The sequence below is a fragment of the Microtus ochrogaster genome, chromosome 5, assembly GCF_000317375.1.
Source record: "Microtus ochrogaster isolate Prairie Vole_2 chromosome 5, MicOch1.0, whole genome shotgun sequence".
NCBI lineage: Eukaryota > Metazoa > Chordata > Mammalia > Rodentia > Cricetidae > Microtus > Microtus ochrogaster.
The window spans coordinates 77,045,012-77,064,027 of record NC_022012.1 but is presented as its reverse complement, the minus strand read 5'-3'; the positions used below and the strand labels follow the sequence as shown (position 1 = coordinate 77,064,027).

Below are 19,016 nucleotides of genomic sequence, written 5' to 3'. Positions count from 1 at the left end.
CCCTCCCTCCCTCCTTCTTTCCCTCCTGCTGTTCTCTTGTTTTTCCTCCTCCTCCTCTTCAGCTCCTTCCTGCTCACCATATCCTTTGCTCCCAATATGGAAGCTTCCAGCTGCCCGTGAGGGCCGAGCCAGAGGCTAAGCAGGTGAACAGTCTAGGATGGGGATGAAGCGCCAGCTTGGTCTTGTCCTTCTGTCTTCCAGGCATCAGGTACAATGCCACCATGGACGAGAGGCGGTACATGCCACGGGCACATCTGGACGAGGGTGCAGACCAGTTCACCAACAGGGCTGTCGTACTCTCCTCAGGCCAGGAACACTGCCAAAAGATCAACTTCCATGTCCTGGTGAGCCCAGCAACCCACAAGCAGGCCCTCAGCCCTACAAGAAGGGTACAGAGTAGAGGAACTTCTGTAGGAAGTCCCACGGTGCCAGGCCAGTTCCGAGCCCTCGGTGGGTAGCCAACCTTGGCTGGTACCCTTCCTCAGGCCCCAGATAAGAGTGCTCATGGCTATACCACCTACCATACCCGCCTTCCCAGATGTTCACGCCTAGAAGGAATGAGAAGATGAGGGAACAAGTGGCCACCACCCGAGGCTAGAAAGTCAGAACAGCAGGGTGGGCTGGAGATGAAGATCGGGTAAGGCAGGCAGAGGCATGGGCATGCTGACCAGTGGCATCCCAAGAGAGGTGGTGGCCTGGTGCTCATCACTGAGTGAGAAAGAGGTTTGCTTCCATACAAAAACACCAAGTGTGATGAGCACAGCTCTAGGGCATGGGCTTTCAGGCAGCTTGGAGCACCCCAGTCACCTCTCACCCCTCGTCAGGACAAACTGAACCTCCTTGTTCACATGTTCCCCCGCGTCCCTTCCCTCATCCATTCAACATCACAAGGCCGTATCACAGTGCTTGGGCCACACTCAGAGGTTTCTAGACTATTTCTTATCAGGGAAGAGAGTCAGGCACAAAGGTAGATCTTTTAGCTGAGCATAGTACAACATGCCTGTAATCCCAGTACTCAGGAGACGGGGCAGGAAGACTGTATCAGGGGCCAGCCTGGGCTATATAGCAAAGCAAAAACAAAACGAGGAGGACAGAACAGTGAAGCAGCTTCGATGCTGTGGGAGATCTGGAGTAGGAGGGAGGGGCCTGCCAGGCTTCCTGAAGGACCAAGGTACTGAGCCATGAGAGCCGAGGCTTTGAAGGAAGAGCAGGAGTGTAGTAAAGACTTCGGGACACCAAACTGGCATCACTTTTCTACCTGGCACTCACTTCTCACCTGTAGACCTTGACAGAAACCATTGTCCACCTGGCGACTTCTCCTGAGGGCCACAGGCCACTGTCCTCTTAGTCTAGAAGTGTGGGAGCTCTGTGTCTAGAGTTGTGGCCCAGGAAATGGTACCCTCTCCTCGCTGAACTCTGCCCTCCTCTCCCCACAGGACACTGCCGACTACGTGAAGCCAGTGACGTTCTCCGTGGAGTACTCCCTCGAGGACCCTGACTTTGGCCCCATGCTAGACAATGGCTGGCCCACTACACTCAGAGTGTCGGTACGTCCTGCCCCTCTGCCACACACCCACCCTTCCCCTCACCCTCTAGCCTCCCGTCCTCAGAGACCCACAGCTAGCACCAGCAGGACAAGCCTCCTCTGTGTCCCATGTGCAGGGAACACTGAGTTGTCCCTGGGGAAGTGCAGAGGCCCAGAGGAGATCCATGACCTCTGGCTCTCACTCCTGCATTTGCAGAAGAGGACTCTGTCACCCTGACTTTGCTCTTGTGTTTGTTGATTGACTAACTCAGTGATGGACTCTCCCTACCTGCTACTAAGGATCCCAAAGGAAAGCTTTCTCCCTGCCAGTGGCAGAGACCCTGCCTCTCAGCATCTTATAGACTAAGGGCACCTGGATCCTCTGTTAATAGTTTGGGGTGCTTGCTCCCTGGAAAGTCCCACTCAAGAAGTTCTCCCCATTTCTGTCTAAGTGGGCTGGGAGAGCAGGCAGGATTTACAGAGGCGATATTGGACCCTAAGCAACAGGCAAAGGCTTAATCAGGTCACAGCACTGAGAAACCTGGAGCTTCGAGGTTCAGGCACTCAAGCAAAGTCTAGCCTGCAGCCTCAAAGTCACCCAAGTGCTTGCTCAGATTTCTCCAGCACTGTGATGGGACTGTTGGGTAGGGATCACAGTGTCTCACTGTCCACATTCCCACAGCCTCCCCCATCCTCCACAGTATCCCCTTCCAGCCCTCCCCCACAGCAGGCATCTTCCCTCAGCCCCTCCCAGCCTCCCACCCAGCCCGTCTGCTCTCCCTTGTCCCTTTCTCCCATGTGAGTCACTGGACTGGCAGGGGAAGACAGCTAGCTGCTTCTAGCCACCAGCTTTCCTAACACCATCATTACAAAGCCTGTACGTACAGCGAAGGAATGAATGAGCGCACACTGCTCACTCATGAAGCCCGCAAGGCAGATCATCCCCCGCCCCCGTGCAGTCACCCATGACAGGACCCTGATGCCCCCAGGATCCTGATCCCAGGTAGAGATGCAGGACATGAGCCACTCCAGATAGTGGACAGGGAACTTCCTGCAGGAGGCAGCTTGGGGCTTGGCTTTGAAGGAGTCTGGACTCGGAGCTCAGAGCAGGAGAGAACCTGCTTTCAAGCCAAGAAAGCTGACTATGTCTCCCGAGTGAGGGAGTGGGAGAAAGTGGGGGGAAGATGAGAGACGGAGCCAGAGTCGCCTGTTGTGTCTGCACCCCCTGAGCTCTGGGGTTACATGTGTGCGCCACCAGTTTATGGGGCGCTGAGGGGCTGGGGATGTGGCTTAGCTGATAGAGGGCTTGGTTAGCATGCTCAGTACCCTGGGCTCCCTCTCCAGCATGGCATAAACCAGCTGTAGTAGCACATGCCTGCAATCCCAGCATTCAGGAGGTGAACGATCAGGAGTTCAAGGTCATTGTCAGCTATGCAGCAAATTCAATGCCAGCCTAGACTACAGGAGAGCCTGGGTTAAGCCAGTTTGTGACACTGAGTTCAAGGACTGGCTGTCTTCTGTGAGCTTCTTGAATGGCTGGCTGAAGACTTGAGCCACCAGGACCCCAGCCCAGGTTTAGTGAAGTATGTGCAGTATCTTTGTAGACTGGGTACCTCTAACAATGTGTCCAAACCGGGGGGCCAGTCTGTAGGCAGGCTTTTCTGTCCTGCTAGCCACTCCCCAAATAACCACACAGAGATTTAATACTAATTATAAATGCTCAGCCGAAAGCTCAGGCTTGCCTGAGTCAGCTCTCACAACTTGAATTAGCTCACTCCTATTAATCTAGGTGCTGCCCCAAGGCTCGTTTACAACATCTATGAACTTCCCATGTTGCGTCTTCTGAGTCAGGCTCACGACTCAAAAGACTCCTCCTTCTTCCTAGCATTCTCTTAGTCTGGATCTTCTGCCTACACTTCGCCCTGTCTAGCTATAGGTCAGTCAGCTTCTTTATTAAACCAATCACAGTAACATCCATTCACACCGTGTAAAGGAATATTCCACACCTTTTGAAAGGAGCTAATGAGACCAGGTCTCCTGTCCCCCACCTCTACCCCACCCCCAGTCAAGACTGCATCCATGGCCGTGACTGTCGCTGAGCCAGGCTTCAGCACCCAGCCTCTACTGAACTGCGCTGTGGATGAGCCACAGGGTACCCCCCAAGCCAATCTCCTGGATATATCTTAGGGTTCTGAAGAGATGATGCTGTCTGCCTCGCAAAAGGTGAAAAAGAATAGGGTAACACTCTGGGACCTCAGCCACAAGAGCTTCTAGGTCCTAGTGACCCCAGCTCTGAGACCTTAGGCAAGCCTATGCTATCTCCATCCCTCCTGAGTGTTACAGCTACTTCCCCAGGCTCTCTGCCTCTAGCCTGGCCCCTCCCAGCCCATTCTCCCACCTCCCTCAGCATGCTTGTCCAGCAGGGCCCTCCCACGCCAGAGTGCTTGCTGACTCTGTCATATAGAAGGGATGGCCCAAGGCCTTATAGGAAGGCTATATTTATTTCTACATTTATTTATGATGGCTGTTTGTTTCTTCCTCTCCTCTGCCTGGTCTTGCTCTACACAGCGTTGAACTATGGAGTCATTTCCTGCACTCACGTCTAGCTTGTTCTCAGGCTTTCCACTCCGCTGGTGCATCCAGCTCACGTGGCTGTGCTTCAGAGCTCTGACCCACTGTCCCCACCTTGGAAATGTCCCTGAACGCCTACAGGCCCAAAAGCCAGTGCTCCCTCTGCCTCTTCTGGTCCTCGTGCCTCTGCTTTTCTGCACATTTCACACTGTAGCTGTTCACATGTCAGTCATCCCCGCCATCCCAGAGCAGATGCTGCGTCGTTCTCAGCCTCCATCTCCAGGATTAAGCATCTTATACACAACAGATGGGCGGTTCCTGTTGCCTGGAACTGTGCTGCTGGGTGAGGGAGCCTGTGCTGCCTGCCTGGCTAAGCGCTTTCTCTTAGTGCAGGGGTGGAGGAATCGGCAGCGGGATGTGTTGGGGGATTGTGAGGCAGGCCGAGCCCCATCTGGTCTGTAGAGACAAAGGCTGGGGGCTCTAGATTCCAGGGTTGGAGGCCATGGTCCCCCCTCCGGTCAGTCACACTGGTTCTCTCTGCAGGTGCCCTTTTGGAATGGCTGTAATGAGGACGAACACTGTGTCCCTGACCTTGTCCTGGATGCTCGGAGTGATCTGCCCACTGCCACGTGAGTGGCTCCTTGCTTCTTTGACCCCTCTCTGATGGTGGCCTGGAGCTCCTCAGGGCTGGATTGTCCCCTGCAGCTGCTTTAACCTGCTCTAACCTCTCCAGCTTCTTTGAGGATAGAATACCTCCATTTGTGCCCAAGCTGCTAAACAGATAGGACCTGGAACCAGGGAGCTAGGGATGTAGCTCAGTGAATAGTGCTTTCCTAGCATGCACAAAGCCCTAGGTTCGAGCCCAAGCACAGCATAAAGTCCATGTGGTGGCCCATGCATGGTGACAGCACTCAGGGAAGTGGTCAGAAATCCAAGGCACTCTTGGCTACTTAGTGAGTTCAGGTCAGTCTGGGCTACAGGAGACCCCTCAAAGAATGGGGAGGGGAGCTCAGGTGTGGTAGCACACACCTTAATTCCAGCACTTGAGAGGCAGAGACAGGCAGGTATCTGTGAGTTCCAAGCCAGCCAGAATGAGAAGAGACCTTGTCACAAAAAAAAACAAACAGGGCTGAACAGATGGCTCAGTGGTTAAGAGAACTAACTGGCTGTTCTTTCAGAGGACTCAGTTCAAACATCTGTGACTCCAGTTCCAAGGGTTATGATGCCATCTTCTGGTATCTATGGGCATTAGGCATGTGTATGGTATGCAGATAGATGTGCAGGAGAAATACACATGCACATGAAATAAGTAAATTTACAAACAAACAAGCAAAGAGCAACAACAAAAAGATAAAGAAGGTGACGACAGATGAACCAGAGTTCTGGGCCTTGTCCTCTAAGCCCAGACCCTGGGTAATGCTAGGGTCCCCTAGCCGACCACCAGGGCTTGTCAGTCTCTCTAAGAGTCTAAGGGGTACTGGTGAGGTAGCTCACTGGGTAAATCTGCTTTTTCTGATAGCTTGAGTCTGATCCCTGGCCCTACATGGTAAAAGGAGAAACCCGACGCTCACAAATTGTCCTTTGCCCTCCACATGACATGGCCAAACACAGTACCCACAATCCCCTGGAGGAAACAGACTAGCACACAAAGTAAACCATGGTGCAATGTTCATGAATGCCTTTCAGTGCAGCCAAGGCTGTCCTAAAACTTGCTCTGTAGACCAGTCTGGCCTTGAACTCACAGAGATCCACCTGTCTCTGCCTCCCAAGTGCTGGGATATGAGGTATGGGCCACCACCATCCAGCCCATGAGATCATTTTTAACTGACAGAACAAACCTTACAATAATTTTTTTTGGTTTTTTTTTTGTTTGTTTTTTTGGTTTTTCGAGACAGGGTTTCTCTGTGGCTTTGGAGCCTGTCCTGGAACTAGCTCTTGTAGACCAGGCTGGTCTCGAACTCCCAGAGATCCGCCTGCCTCTGCCTCCCGAGTGCTGGGATTAAAGGTGTGCACCACCACCGCCCAGGAATAATTTTTGTTTAACTTTTATGCACTGAGATAAAATGTAAATGCCAGGATACAGACAGCCAGCAGAAATAGCACATCTGGACAGGATAAAAGGATAAAGGAATATTCTACCTGTCTAGATAAAGTAATCAAGATTTAGTGCTGAGCTTCCTGGTAGCCAAAGCCAAAAGGGAAGCAGAAAGGTCATATGTGACTAGGAGGTCAAATGAGAGAGCTGAGTTCAGAGGCAGGTTCGGCCTGTGACCGGAGAAGAGGGGGCTTTGGGGCAGGTGGCCGGCTGGAAGCATGAGCTCTTGGCAGGTCCACCATCCACCTCCTCCTCTCAGCGCTGTTCCCACAGGCAGAGGCTGGCCAGGTGCCCCCATTCCCGTATCTCTGTCAGTCCTGAGACTCCGCTCCAGCCCTCATCCCTGAGATCGCCTGCCTGATAGCCGCAGCTTCTTCCCACAGGGAGTACTGCCAACGGGTACTGAGGAAGACTGCACAGGACTGCTCCACCTACACGCTGTCCTTCGACACCACTGTCTTCATCATAGAGAGCACGCGTCGCCGGGTGGCCGTGGAGGCCACGCTGGAGAACAGAGGAGAGAATGCCTACAGCACCGTCCTCAACATCTCCCAGTCAGAAAACCTGCAGTTCGCCAGCCTGATCCAGAAGGTAGGACCGCGAGGCTGCTCGCCCAGGAGTAACGGTGGTGCTGACAGAGCTGTGTCCTGTCTCTCCTCTGGGGGTCCTCAGTGGGGGGTCTATAAGTAGGTAGCTCTGAGAGCTCCCTCAGCATGCAGCCAGAACTGGGGACCATGGTTACCAGGGAGACTGCGGGATCTCAAATACCTTATTATCACATTCAAGGCCCCACCTGATTTTTCTCTTACCCCGGTACCCTGATGTGCCCCCCCCCATCACCACTGCCTCCCAGTATGCCCTGTTTGTTGACACCTGGGTCCTCTGCTTACTCGGTGGGCCTGCCTGGGATTACCTCTGATTGTGTGCCTCTCTCACAATCCCCTGCTTCATGTTGACACTAAATATGTGTTCTACACAGAAACCTTGGGAGGAAGAGTAGCATGGTCGGGGGATACAATCCATCACGTAGGAGGGCAGGGCATCTGATCTTCTTGTGTGCACAAGGAAGCAGGGAAAATGAGTGCTAGGCTTCAGCTTGCTTTCTCCATTTTTATCCAGTCCAGGACTCCAGATATGGAACAGTGCTGTCCACACAAAGTCACTGGAGACCAGGCAATATGATTGTGTAGCTCCAGGGTCTCTCTTCCACTAGGAAAGGGAGGGAGGGAAAGAGGGAAGGAGGGAGGGAGGGAGGGAGAGAGGAAGGAAGGAAGGGAAAGAAAGGAGGGAGGGAAGGAAGGAAGGAAGGAAGGAAGGAAGGAAGGAAGGAAGGAAGAAAGAAAGAAAGAAAGAAAGAAAGAAAGAAAGAAAGAAAGAAAGAAAGAAAGGAAGGAAGAAAGATAGATCGATCTACATGACCCTTCAGAGGGCCTCAGCGCCTGAGGAGGCAGGGAGGTCAGAGCCTGGGGAGTGGCTTTCGACCTTTAAGTGGACCAAGGTCAGTACCAGGCTAGTCACTGTCCACAGCCTGAGTGAGGTCTAGACTTCAGAGTCCCACCTACAGCTAGCCAGTTCCCAGACACAAGGGGAGAATCAGCATACACCTGAATGCCTGGCTACCAACCTGGACATTAAGACCCACCCCAGTGTCACCTCGTGCCTTTAGTCTGACCCAACTATACCTGGCCTCAGTCTCAGGGGCCCTCTGTAGTTCAGGTAGCCAGAACTACATTCCGGGTGTCCAATTCCCATGGCCAGTGGCAGGGTGATCTCCGGGGTGGGTTGAGGGGCTGCTGTAGCAAGCATGAGCTCCAGACTCAGGACTGGGGCCTGACCACTGCCTTTCCCATCCCAGGATGACTCAGACAACAGCATTGAGTGTGTCAACGAGGAGAGGCGGCTGCACAAGAAAGTCTGCAATGTCAGCTACCCCTTCTTCAGGGCCAAGGCCAAGGTAGAGTCTGGGGGTCCAACAGGGACCTAGAGAGCGGGGAGCAAACAGAGACCTATTTGCTTCTGGGGATTCTAAATATAGTTTCCTGCTGGAGCTGTAGCTCAGTTGGTAGAGGGCTTGCCTAGCATGCATGAAGCCCTGGGGCACGCCTGTCACCCCAGCACTCATGAGGTGGAGACAGAGGCTAGGGGTTAAAGTTCATGTGTCACACAGCAAGTGTGAGGCCAGCATGGGCTACATGACTCAAAAAAGGGGGGAGCTCCCCAATGGGGAGCTGCTGTCTTTGCACCCATAGTGGCCCCAGCTCACTATTCCACAGCCCCACTCCTCCTCCAGCCATTCTCCATGGGGTTCTGAGGGTAGTCAGAGGTAGGTATGAGCCAGCACACCTCCAGGGCCCCCTACTCAGGCCTGCTTCTCCACAGGTGGCTTTCCGTCTGGACTTCGAGTTCAGCAAGTCTGTGTTCCTGCACCATCTTCAGATCCAGCTGGGTGCTGGCAGGTCAGGCCCACCCCTCCCTGACCCCCCAACAGCTCTGTCCTCACCCCTCCCTGACCCCCAACAGCTCTGCCCTCACCCTCTGCTCTCCTATGCCCTCAGTACCCCACTGTCAAACCTGTTCCCTGACCCAAGCTGAGCAGGTGCAGGGAGGAGGGTTGGGGGGCTGCACGCCTACTATCCTACAGCTCAGCTGTAACATGAGGGCCTGGCTTGTTGGGGGTTTCTGACCTGCCCAGTTCCCACAGCCAGTAAGCCCCAAAGAAAATCACACAGAGGTCTATATTAATGATAAACTGATTGGCCCATTAGCTCAGACTTCTTGCTAACTCTTACAACTTATAACAACCCATTTTTCTTATCTATGTTAGCCACATGGCTCAGTGCCCTTTTCAGCAGGACAGGTCACATCCTGCTTCTTTGGTGATCTGGGCATTACTGGGAGGAATGGGCTTCCTCCTTCCCAGAATTATCCTGTTCTCCTTGCCCCACCTCTACTTCCTGTCTGGTTGACCCACCTATACTTCCTGCCTGGCCAATCAGCGTTTATTTAAAACATGATTGGCAGAATACAGAAAATTCTCCCGCACCGCTCAGCTACAAGTCACAATGGCCATTAGAACCCCTTCAGGTCCATCAGTCAGTTCACACAGCAGCCCTTCACAATCAGTGAGGTTGTGGGGACTTCCAACAATATCACATGTAAACAGGACAAGTGGGAGCTGGACACTTGGATCCACAGCTCATCTGGTGCCCCTGCAGTCCTGGTTACCTCTCTCAGTTTTAGTTACTTTTCTCATTGCTGTAACAAAATGCTTGGCACAAGGAACTGAAGGAAAGAGGGATTTGTTTGGGTTCATAATTTGAGGACACAATCCATCATGGTGGGGAAGGCATGGCAGCTGGTACAGCTTCTGCATCCGGGGGAGCAGAGGTGAATGCTGTGCTCAGATCGAATTCTCCTTTTGATTCGATCTGAAAGTCCAGCCCAGGGGATGGTGCTGCCCACATGCAGGGCGGCTCTTTCTACCTCAGTTAAGCCAGTCTAGACAACCCCTCACAGCCAGGAGCAGGGTAACTCTCCACCCTGGCTGGTTGACTTTCAGTACAAACCATCATTCCCTCCTTGGGCATTTCTCCATTTTGAAATGTGTGGGTTTGTCTGTCTGTCTGTCCCTCTGGCTTCCTGAAGGTAGCTTGCTCCAGGCTGACCAGTGAACCTCCCTAGGCCAGTGAGAAACGGTTTCCTCTGTGTGAGACGGAGGGAGGAAAGAAGTCAGGACAGGCTGGCTTCTGTCCCCAGCCAAAATCCTTAGCTAAGAAGAAAGCCTCCAGCAAATCAAACATCAGTGGCTTTACCCAGTCACAGGCAGGCTGGGGACACCCATCACCAGTCTGTGCTGGCCACCAGCTATGCGTAAACAAACCCCCACATGTCCACAGAACCCTCAGTGGACTCAGGACTGAGTTTGCAAAGTGTCTTCTTCGTATGTTGGGGCCTCCCGGCTCCTCCCTGGGCCAAAAGGTCCTCTTCTTGCACAGAGTGAGCACACTGGCACAGCAACATGCATGGGCGTTTGAAAACCAGGAATGGACAAGAAGGGACATAGACAGCAGTGTACTCTGAGGACCCCTTTCCTAGCCCCACCCCCTAGCCTGAAGAGTAGAACTTAGCTTATGTACAAGCTGAAATCTTGGGGTTTAACCTTTGTGGGTACCTGCCCTGGTGTTTGAGTACTGACTGTTAGGTGAAAGTACCTTGGACCATGCCCCCTCCAAGGGTTCCTTTGGCTTCTCCTGGCATAGTCACCCATTATCTTAGGGAGCTGCACCCTGTGGGATCAGGAAGCAGTGAGCTCCTCCACAGTAAACCCCACTATTCTTCCCAAGGCTCATCCTTCTCCCAGTCCCAAGTCCCTCCTCATCTTCAGCCCAGCGGCTGGGGAAGTTCATCAAGAAGATAGCACAGGCAGGGAGTGGCCATGAGCTACCCAAGGTCCTCCCTGACTGCCTGGCCACAGAGAGGGCTGGCATCCAGTCCTGCCCCCGGCCCACCCTCTAGGAAACACCTCAGCTTTCCTTGATGGCCTGATCATACCCAGCAGCCTGAAAAGCCAGCACATCTTCCCTTCCACCTTCTACAATTCTTGTACCAGTGTCCTCTCTGATCCCACCCCCTCCCCTTGCAGTGACAGTCACGAGCAGGAGAGCACCACCGATGACAACATGGCCCTCCTTCGCTTCCACCTCAAATACGAAGCAGATGTCCTCTTTACTAGGTGAGTTGGATATCCAAGCGGAAGAGGGAAGGGGGAGATGAGCTAGCAGGGACAAGTATGGAGGTGGGCAGGAGGAGGTCCCCCAGCGCACAAGGCTGGAGGAGAAGTGAAAAATAGAACTCTTCCAAGTCAGTGTGGCAGGCCAGAGGGATGGCTTCCAGAGGACCTGGGTTCGGTTCCCAGCACCCACATCACATGGCTCCCAACCACATTGGTCACTCTAGTCCCAGAGTATCTGACACCTCTTCTGAATTCTGTAGGCACTGCATTCACAGACCTACACACAGACATCTAGGTACACATAACTCCAAACAAAAGAAATCTTCTTTTAAAGTCAGTCTGTGTGGGGCCAGTGAGATGGCTCATTGGGTAAAGGTACTGCATAAGCCTAGCAACCCTGGCTCAACCTGACCTCAGTTCCTAGAGGCAGAGACAAGAGAGTCATCCAGAAAGCTGAGGGCTAGCTAGCCTGGAGTATACAGTACAGCAGTGGAAACAAGAGACACAGAGTCAGTCTGGGCTTGTAGTTTAGCTAGTAGAGGGCTAGCCAAGTGTGTGTAAGTCCCCTTTCCAACTATGGTACCATATAAGTCAGATATGCCCATAATCCCCCATTCCACCTACAGCACCATATAAATCAGACATACCATAATCCCAGCAGACCAGAGGTAGAGGCAAGAGGATCCCATAGTGAGCCAGCCTGTGCTACATGAGACTCTGTCTCCAACAAGAAAAGAAAGAGAGGGAGAGAGGAAGGACAGAGGAAGGTGGTCAATCTGTTCTTATTACCACTGTACCAACAATTCCCAACATCACTGTCACTGAGGAGGAACTCAGACCCCAGGCCACACTATGCCTGACCTTCCTCCCCTCTCAGAGGGTACGAGGCAGAGTCTGCTAAGGAAGCAGCCCTTGCCCACTAGAAAGTCCCCAGCCACTAACAACGGAGAAAAGAGGACATAACAGAAACAGGGGTTTGAGGGCACCCAAGAGGCAAGGTTGCAAAGAAGCCCTGCCATGGACACTGAGGCTACGCCAGGATACCCAACCTGGGACTCTCAGACTCATGCCCCCCACATGGCAGACAGTCAGCTGTTCTGCCCTGAGCATGAATTTCTACCAAGCCTATGACCCCGTCTCAACACAGTGCCCCCTAGCGGCCACATAAGACACGGGAGGGGGTGTCCCAGGAAATGGGCACATGCCTGCCTCTCTCCTGCTACCTGTTTATCTGACTCTGCCCACACACGGTTTTCCCTTTGTCTATGCAGGAGCAGCAGCCTGAGCCACTATGAGGTCAAGGCCAATAGCTCTCTGGAGAAATATGATGGCATTGGGCCTCCCTTCAACTGTGTTTTCAAGGTAAGGCTGAAGGGCACCTTGGAGTGAAGGGGCTGAACTGAAAACCCCACAGCCCAGTTGGAGGGGAAGAATCCTTGCAGGTCCTGGGGCTCGTCCTCAGCTCTGCCTCTGGCTCAATGTACAGCTTGTAGAAACAGTTACTTCCCCTCTCTGGGCTTCACCCTCATCTGAAAGACATCCAGGCTGGCCTGGGGGAGTTATTAGGGTGTTCGGAAAAGATTTTAAACATACAGAACAGCAGTTTAAACACACTAAGGTTTACTTTCCTCCAGAAAAGGAAAAAAAAAAAAACTTGCTGCTTAGAGTTGATGGCTTTACAGTCATTGAGGAATTTAAGAACATCCTAGACATGAGATAGATGATCGGCTTCACCTGTCGTCACAGTTCAGGCCCAGGCGGCAGGGGAGAGGAGAGAAGCATGTCCCTTCCTGTTAAAAAGCGTCCTTAAGCTGGGCAGTGGACTTTAATCCCAGCACTCAGGAGACAGAGGCAGGGGGATTTCTGTGAGTTCGAGGCCAGCCTTCTACAGAGTGAGTTCCAGAACAGCCAAGGTTACACAGAGAAACCGTGTCTCTAAAAACCAAAACAGAAGAATCAGCTGCATACCATATCTGCAGTTACCGCTTATGTCCATAACACGGTGTTTAGCTATGAGGGAAGCAGGAAGGGTGGCTTTTGATTTTGTCACTAAGTGAGGAAGGAGAACAACAGGGAGCAGCCGAGCAGCCTCTGCCACAGAGGACCCAGGGTTCCCTTACCCTGCACATGAGGGTCAGCTCCTCTGAAGTTGTGCGAGGGCTGGAGTGGGCTGAACACTGGGCTGCACCCCAATACCCACGTGGCTTGTGTTGCTCAAGGTCACACAGCCAATCCAGGGGAAGCCCGGAGCCATCTATCAGCCTCTCAGTCCCTAAAGCCCAGCTTGAAGTCTCTTGAATGTGTTCCCGCCAGGGAGACAACACACACTCAGTTTGATATCCTCTCCTGATTGAGTGACCCCATTATCTCCACTCTTGTCTCCATGGAGTCCCCCTGCTCTAGAGGACTCTGTGGTAGGAGAGGTCGGTGATCTCCAGGCTCAGCCCACTGAGCATACTCCAGGGTCCCAGAACCCATCCTGTCAGTACCATCTTGCTTCCATAGTGCTAATAGCCAGGGCCTGCTGAGGCCTGTCTTTAGGGCTGACTGGTCCCCATAGGATCTCTGTCCCCCATCCCTCAACTGCGCATGTGCTGACTCTCCTCTGGCTGCAGGTGCAGAATCTGGGCTTTTTCCCTATCCACGGGGTGATGATGAAGATCACTGTGCCCATCGCCACCAGGGGTGGGAACCGCCTGCTGATGCTGAGGGACTTCTTCACCGACCAGGTAGCTGTGTTCCTTAGGGGCCAACTTGGGAGAGAGAGAAGAGGAAACGGGACACACTCCTAAGCAACTCCCCCACCATCTGGGTGCTCCCAGGGCACTTAGCCTCTCCAGGTGGAGGAAGAAAAAGGGGAGCCTGGGTGAGGTTCAGAATTGTGTATGTGTGTGTGTGCCCTCCACGCAGGTCAACACATCCTGTAACATCTGGGGGAACAGCACAGAGTACCAGAGTGCCCCAACTGAGGAAGACTTGAGCCGTGCCCCACAGAGGGTGAGTCTTCACACGGGGAGCCAAGAATTGACAGGGGTTTCTGTCCCACCAGGTCCCACAGCCGTTTAGTCCCAAATAAACACACAGAGGTCTACATTAATCATAAACAGACTGGCCTAGCAGATCAGGCTTCTTATTAACTCCTATAACTTATATTAGCCCATAATTTTTGTCTGTGTTAGCCACGTGGCTTGGTACCTTTTCCAGTGAGGCAATCACACCTTGCTTGCTCTGTGTCTGGGTGATGACTGCAGAGTGACTCTTTCCGCTTCCCAGAATTCTCATGTTCTCCTTGCCCCGCCTTTACTTCCTACCTGGTCATCCCGCCTATACTTCCTGCCTGGCCACTGGCCAATCAGCATTTATTTAAAATATAATTGACAGAATACAGACCTCGTGTGTGTGTGTGTGTGTGTGTGTGTGTGTGAGAGAGAGAGAGAGAGAGACAGAGACAGAGACAGAGACAGAGAGAGGAGAGAGAGAGGGAGGGAGGGAGGGAGGGAGGGAGGATATGTGTGCTATGGCACCCATGTGGAGGTCAGAGGACAACTTGCAGGAGTCACTTCTCCCTTTCCACCATATGGGTCCCAGGGTTCAGACTCAGGATTTGGTGGTATCCTGACTGCACACCTTTGCCCACCGAGCAACCTTTGGAAGCCTGCTGCACTTCTCCATGATCTAACCGTGGGCAGAGTTGGGAGGGCCCAGCATCACCTCAGAAATAGCTTTACCCTAACAAAGTTCAATTGCTCCAAGATGAAGATCTTTGCATTCTCCATCCGTTACTTTTTCCATGTGATCCTTACAAATGACTTTTCTTGTCGTATCACTCTGGCTCCGACCACAAGAGCAGTGGAAACGGGAGTGATCTCAGGGTGGTGAGAATCTTGATCCTGTGTATGACACAAGCTCCGGGTGTGTGCATGTGTGTACATATGGACAGGTTGATTGATTGATGATTAAGACACTCTCTGGAGGTTTGCATCAGGAAGTTCAGTTCCCTGCAATACTTTTCTCCATCTATTGCGGTTATCTGCTACAGTTTCATTTCTCTTTTAAGCTGTTTATATGGTGATAATGCCAACTCCTTAATGTTGAGCAGAGGTTCTGTTCCTGGGACACTGGTCATTATGCACAACTTCAAAAGGAACTTCAAATACAAGGCCTTGGTTTGTCCCCAGTTGTCCCTTCTGTTCCCACACGCAACTCTATCCTCGTCTCTGCCATCTGCTTCCCTCTCCCAGTTGGTCCAACGTTGGGTCTGTCTGATGATCCATGCTCCAGCTCACATTCCAGACCCACGGGCCCTGTCCCCACAGCGCCCTGCTCACCCCCAACAACTCTCTTCCAGAACCACAGCAACTCCGACGTGGTCTCCATCACCTGCAATGTGAAGCTGACCCCCAACCAGGAAATCAGATTCTACCTGATAGGGAACCTGTGGCTGAGGTCTCTGAAAGCAGTAAGTTAGACCCCTTCAGCAGGGCCGGAAGGAAAGGAAGAAGAGGTTGTGGGGGATCTCCCAGCTGAGAGGGACAGGAACAAAGGCTCCCAGAGCCATCTCTGAGGACGCCCTGTTTGTGCAGCTCAAGTACAGATCTCTGAAGATCACAGTCAATGCGGCCTTGCAGCGGCAGTTCCACAGCCCCTTCATCTTCCGAGAGGAGGACCCCAGCCGCCAGGTGAGCCCCGGGGAGTCCTTCACTCTGAGAGGAGAGGGAGGACCCAAGGTAGGGGCTGGGAAGATGGCTCAGCCAGTAAAGTACTTGCTATACAAGCCTGAGGACCTAAGTTTCACATCCAAAACCTGCAGAAAGAAGCCAGGGGCGGCTGTGTGTAATCCCAGCATTCTAGAGATTGAGACAGGTCCTTGAGCTTGGTCACCGGTCAGCTTAGCTCCAGGCCAGTGAGAGACTGCCTCAAAAAGCACACACACACACACGTACACGCGCGCCAACACGCCAGACTGGCAGAGCGCAGACACATTGCCTTGGCGCACCAGGCTCTGTGCTTTGTGCCATGGGGAAGATAAGAGAGAACACTGAGACCAGACGCCCACACACATGTACCTAAGGGTGGCTCTCTCATGGGCTGCGCCACAGTGAGGCTGTCTAGGGCATGGTGGAGCCTCTCGTATCCCACCTAGCCTGGAGCCTCTGCTCTAAAGAAGTGCAAGCAGCAATGGGTGTGTGGTGGGAGTGGGGTGGAGATTGAGAGGCTTCAGTGCTCCTTTATAACCAGACAAAAACCACGTAAGCCTGGATGACCATGATTTCAAGGTAGAGAAAAAGAGGTGAGACTCTGGGAGACAGCCACTGTTGTAAACAAGTTGAGAAAAATCAGTCTCTGGAAACAGAGCAGCTGGGCATAGGCCTCTGCTGCCCCCCACTGGCCATGCCTCAGAAATGCTGTTCTAAACTGTAGCCTAGCGTCCCCTCAGCTACACATCCCAGGAAAGGCTAGCTTACAAACCGGCAAGGTTACAGGGGTGGAGGAAGGAGGGAAACAGCCTTGGCAAAGAGACACCATCAGGCTCAGTCTCAATAAGGTGCAGCCTTCCAGACACAGGCCAGCAGGGGCCAAAGCCCGAAGGCTGTGCTCGAGACCCTCCTAAGGAACGGGAGAAGCTGTGGAAACTGAGGCCTTCAGGGTCAGGTTAGTGCCACATCCTGGTAGTCTGACCCACCCTGGGGCTCCAACCTAAGCCCTGTGTCCCTGACTCTGCCTCTCTGAGGGAGCAGACACAAGCAGCCTCCTTTGGATCCATGTGTTCATTCATTCATTCTGCATCTGATGGGGAGCCGTCCCCCTGCATCTGATGGGGAGCCGTCCCCCTGCATCTGATGGGGACCCATCCCTCTGCATCTGATAGGGACCCATACCTCCATCTTCCCTCACAGACTGGGCAAGCAGATTCAGATACGGCTTAGGGAGTTGAGCACGGTAATAACCAATCATGGCAACAGTCCAGGAAACACCACAGCACTGAGGGCAGGAGGACAGAGTGTCCAGGGAGAGCTTTCTAGAGATGGGCCTGTGAAGTCAATCTTCAACGTCATGTCAATTTTCCAAGCCCCCTCATTACCCATGCCTCTCCCCAACATGAGTAGGTATTTCTTCTTTGTTCTTTCTTTTTTTGTTTTGTTTTGTTTTTGTTTTTGAAACAGAATTTCTCTGTGTAGCTCTGGCTGTCCTGGAACTCAATCTGTAGACCAGTCTGGCCGCAAACTCAGAAATCTGCCTGCCGCTTCCTTCTGGAATCAAAGATGTGTGCCACTACTACCTGGCTAGTGGACTTCCTAGCCCAGCACGTTCCCCCCGCCCCTCCCCCAAGAAAAAATCCTACTGCACTGAGTGTCTCACCCATAGAAAACCAGAAACCCCATAGTAGGTCATGTAGTGCCCAGGTCCACAAAACAAGGGAAGCCGCATAAAGGCCCATGCATCCTTCAGGGATGAAACAAAAAAAAAAAAAAAAGCACTTAAGGGTCAATCCATGTGCATGTGCATGCAGACCCACCTCCCACATCTAAGGCCCATCCCCTCCCGTCTGAGATGCGAAAGCTGTGGCTGTGTGAGGCTGGGGATGAGCAGTGACGGGAGGCGAGCACTCTACCGCCCAGTTAGCCGCTGTGGCTAAGTCTCTGCCTCACTCCAGGCTCTGAGGACAGGTCAGAGGGCAAAGATGAGGGGGTCCCGCCCAGGCCCCCCCTTGGCAGTGCTGCCACCTGTTTTCCGGCTTCCTTCCCAGAAAAAAAAAAAAAAAAGAAATCTACACGCCAGAGTGAAATCCAGACTGGTTTACATAGGAGGCTAGGGAAAGCTCCTCCCTTCAGAGACTGTAGCCCAGCACCACGGGGACATGGGAGCGTGTGTCGATATCTGGGGGTCAGTCACTCAAGACTAGAGGAAACAGCGCCATAGCAGCATGGACAGGCATGAGGAGACCATGGGTAGAGGGCTGGGACAGAGTGAGGGGCAGCAGATGAGGTCATCGAGATGGGACAAGGACGACTTCCCCTAGATGAGGTGAGAAGCTGTGAGGTGCTGAGTAGGGGCCATTGTCACCCAAGTGCAAGTGTCCCTCATACTATACTGCCAGCTGAAGCGGAGAGGTTGCTGCGGACTCCGGGAGAAGAGGACAGGACCAGAGCCAGGAGACAGCAGGGGTGGCCACATTCTGGGTGTTTCAGAGCTGGAGTGAGAAGGTTTGCTGATGGCCCACTGGGTGTAAAAACGGACTGTCGATGACAAGTGGGTAGGAAGAGTGCTACCACTGACCACTAACAAAGACGTGATGGAAACAGATCTGGAGGCAAGGGAGTCGCCGCAGTCAGGTAGGCAGCCAGATATGTCCAGAGTGCAGAGGAAGACAGACATGAGAGCAAGGTCACAAGCATAGTGAATGCCACCCAGCTGGGCAAATTCACCAGGTCATAGTGGTTCCCATGGCACCAATGGTACCCTTGAAGGTCCTTCTTCATTTGAAAAAAAAAGTAATTATTTCTTTATAACTTTTGGTCTGATGACAGATGGAAACAATCCAGGATAAACTGTTTATTTTTTAAAAAATCTATTTTAGTGTTTAAAAATATATTGTGTCGGGCAATGGTGGTGCACCTCCTTAATCCCAGAACTCCAGAAGCAGAAGTAGGCAGATCTCTGCAAGTTTGAAGCCAACCTGGTCTACATAGAAAGTTCCAGGAAAGCTGAGCTACACAGAGAAACCCTGTCTTGGGGGAAAAAAAGGAAAGAAAAAAAAGGTGCACACGTGTGTTATGTGTGTGTATGCATGTATGCACTCATGTGTAAAAGTGCTTGCAGAAGCTAGAAAGCAGCATATGATATCCTGGATCTAGAGTTACAAGTGGCTGTGACCTGCCCAAGGTGGGTGTTAGGAACCAAATTTGGGTTCTTTGCTGGTCCCTGTTTTTTCTTTTTCTTTTCTTTTTTATTTATTTATTTATTTATTATGTGTACAGTATTCTCAGTATTCTGTCTGCACGTATGCCTGCAGGCCAGAAGAGGGCACCAGATCTCATTACAGATGGTTGTGAGCCACCATGTGGTTGGTTGTTGGGAATTGACCTTTGGAA

General features: G+C 52.5%; 1 protein-coding gene across 1 annotated transcript in view; it reads left to right on the top strand.

The window, feature by feature from the left end:
- Positions 1-19,016, top strand: part of Itga11 (integrin subunit alpha 11) — a 102,186-nt gene that overhangs the window by 79,830 nt on the left and 3,340 nt on the right. Inside the window, exons 17-28 of the mRNA XM_013346458.2 lie at positions 202-344; positions 1,437-1,547; positions 4,640-4,725; positions 6,575-6,782; positions 8,047-8,145; positions 8,571-8,647; positions 10,834-10,923; positions 12,195-12,285; positions 13,539-13,652; positions 13,834-13,920; positions 15,272-15,382; positions 15,507-15,602. Of these exons, the coding sequence (XP_013201912.2) occupies positions 202-344; positions 1,437-1,547; positions 4,640-4,725; positions 6,575-6,782; positions 8,047-8,145; positions 8,571-8,647; positions 10,834-10,923; positions 12,195-12,285; positions 13,539-13,652; positions 13,834-13,920; positions 15,272-15,382; positions 15,507-15,602 (1,313 nt within the window). The remainder of the gene's footprint in view (positions 1-201; positions 345-1,436; positions 1,548-4,639; positions 4,726-6,574; positions 6,783-8,046; positions 8,146-8,570; positions 8,648-10,833; positions 10,924-12,194; positions 12,286-13,538; positions 13,653-13,833; positions 13,921-15,271; positions 15,383-15,506; positions 15,603-19,016) is intronic.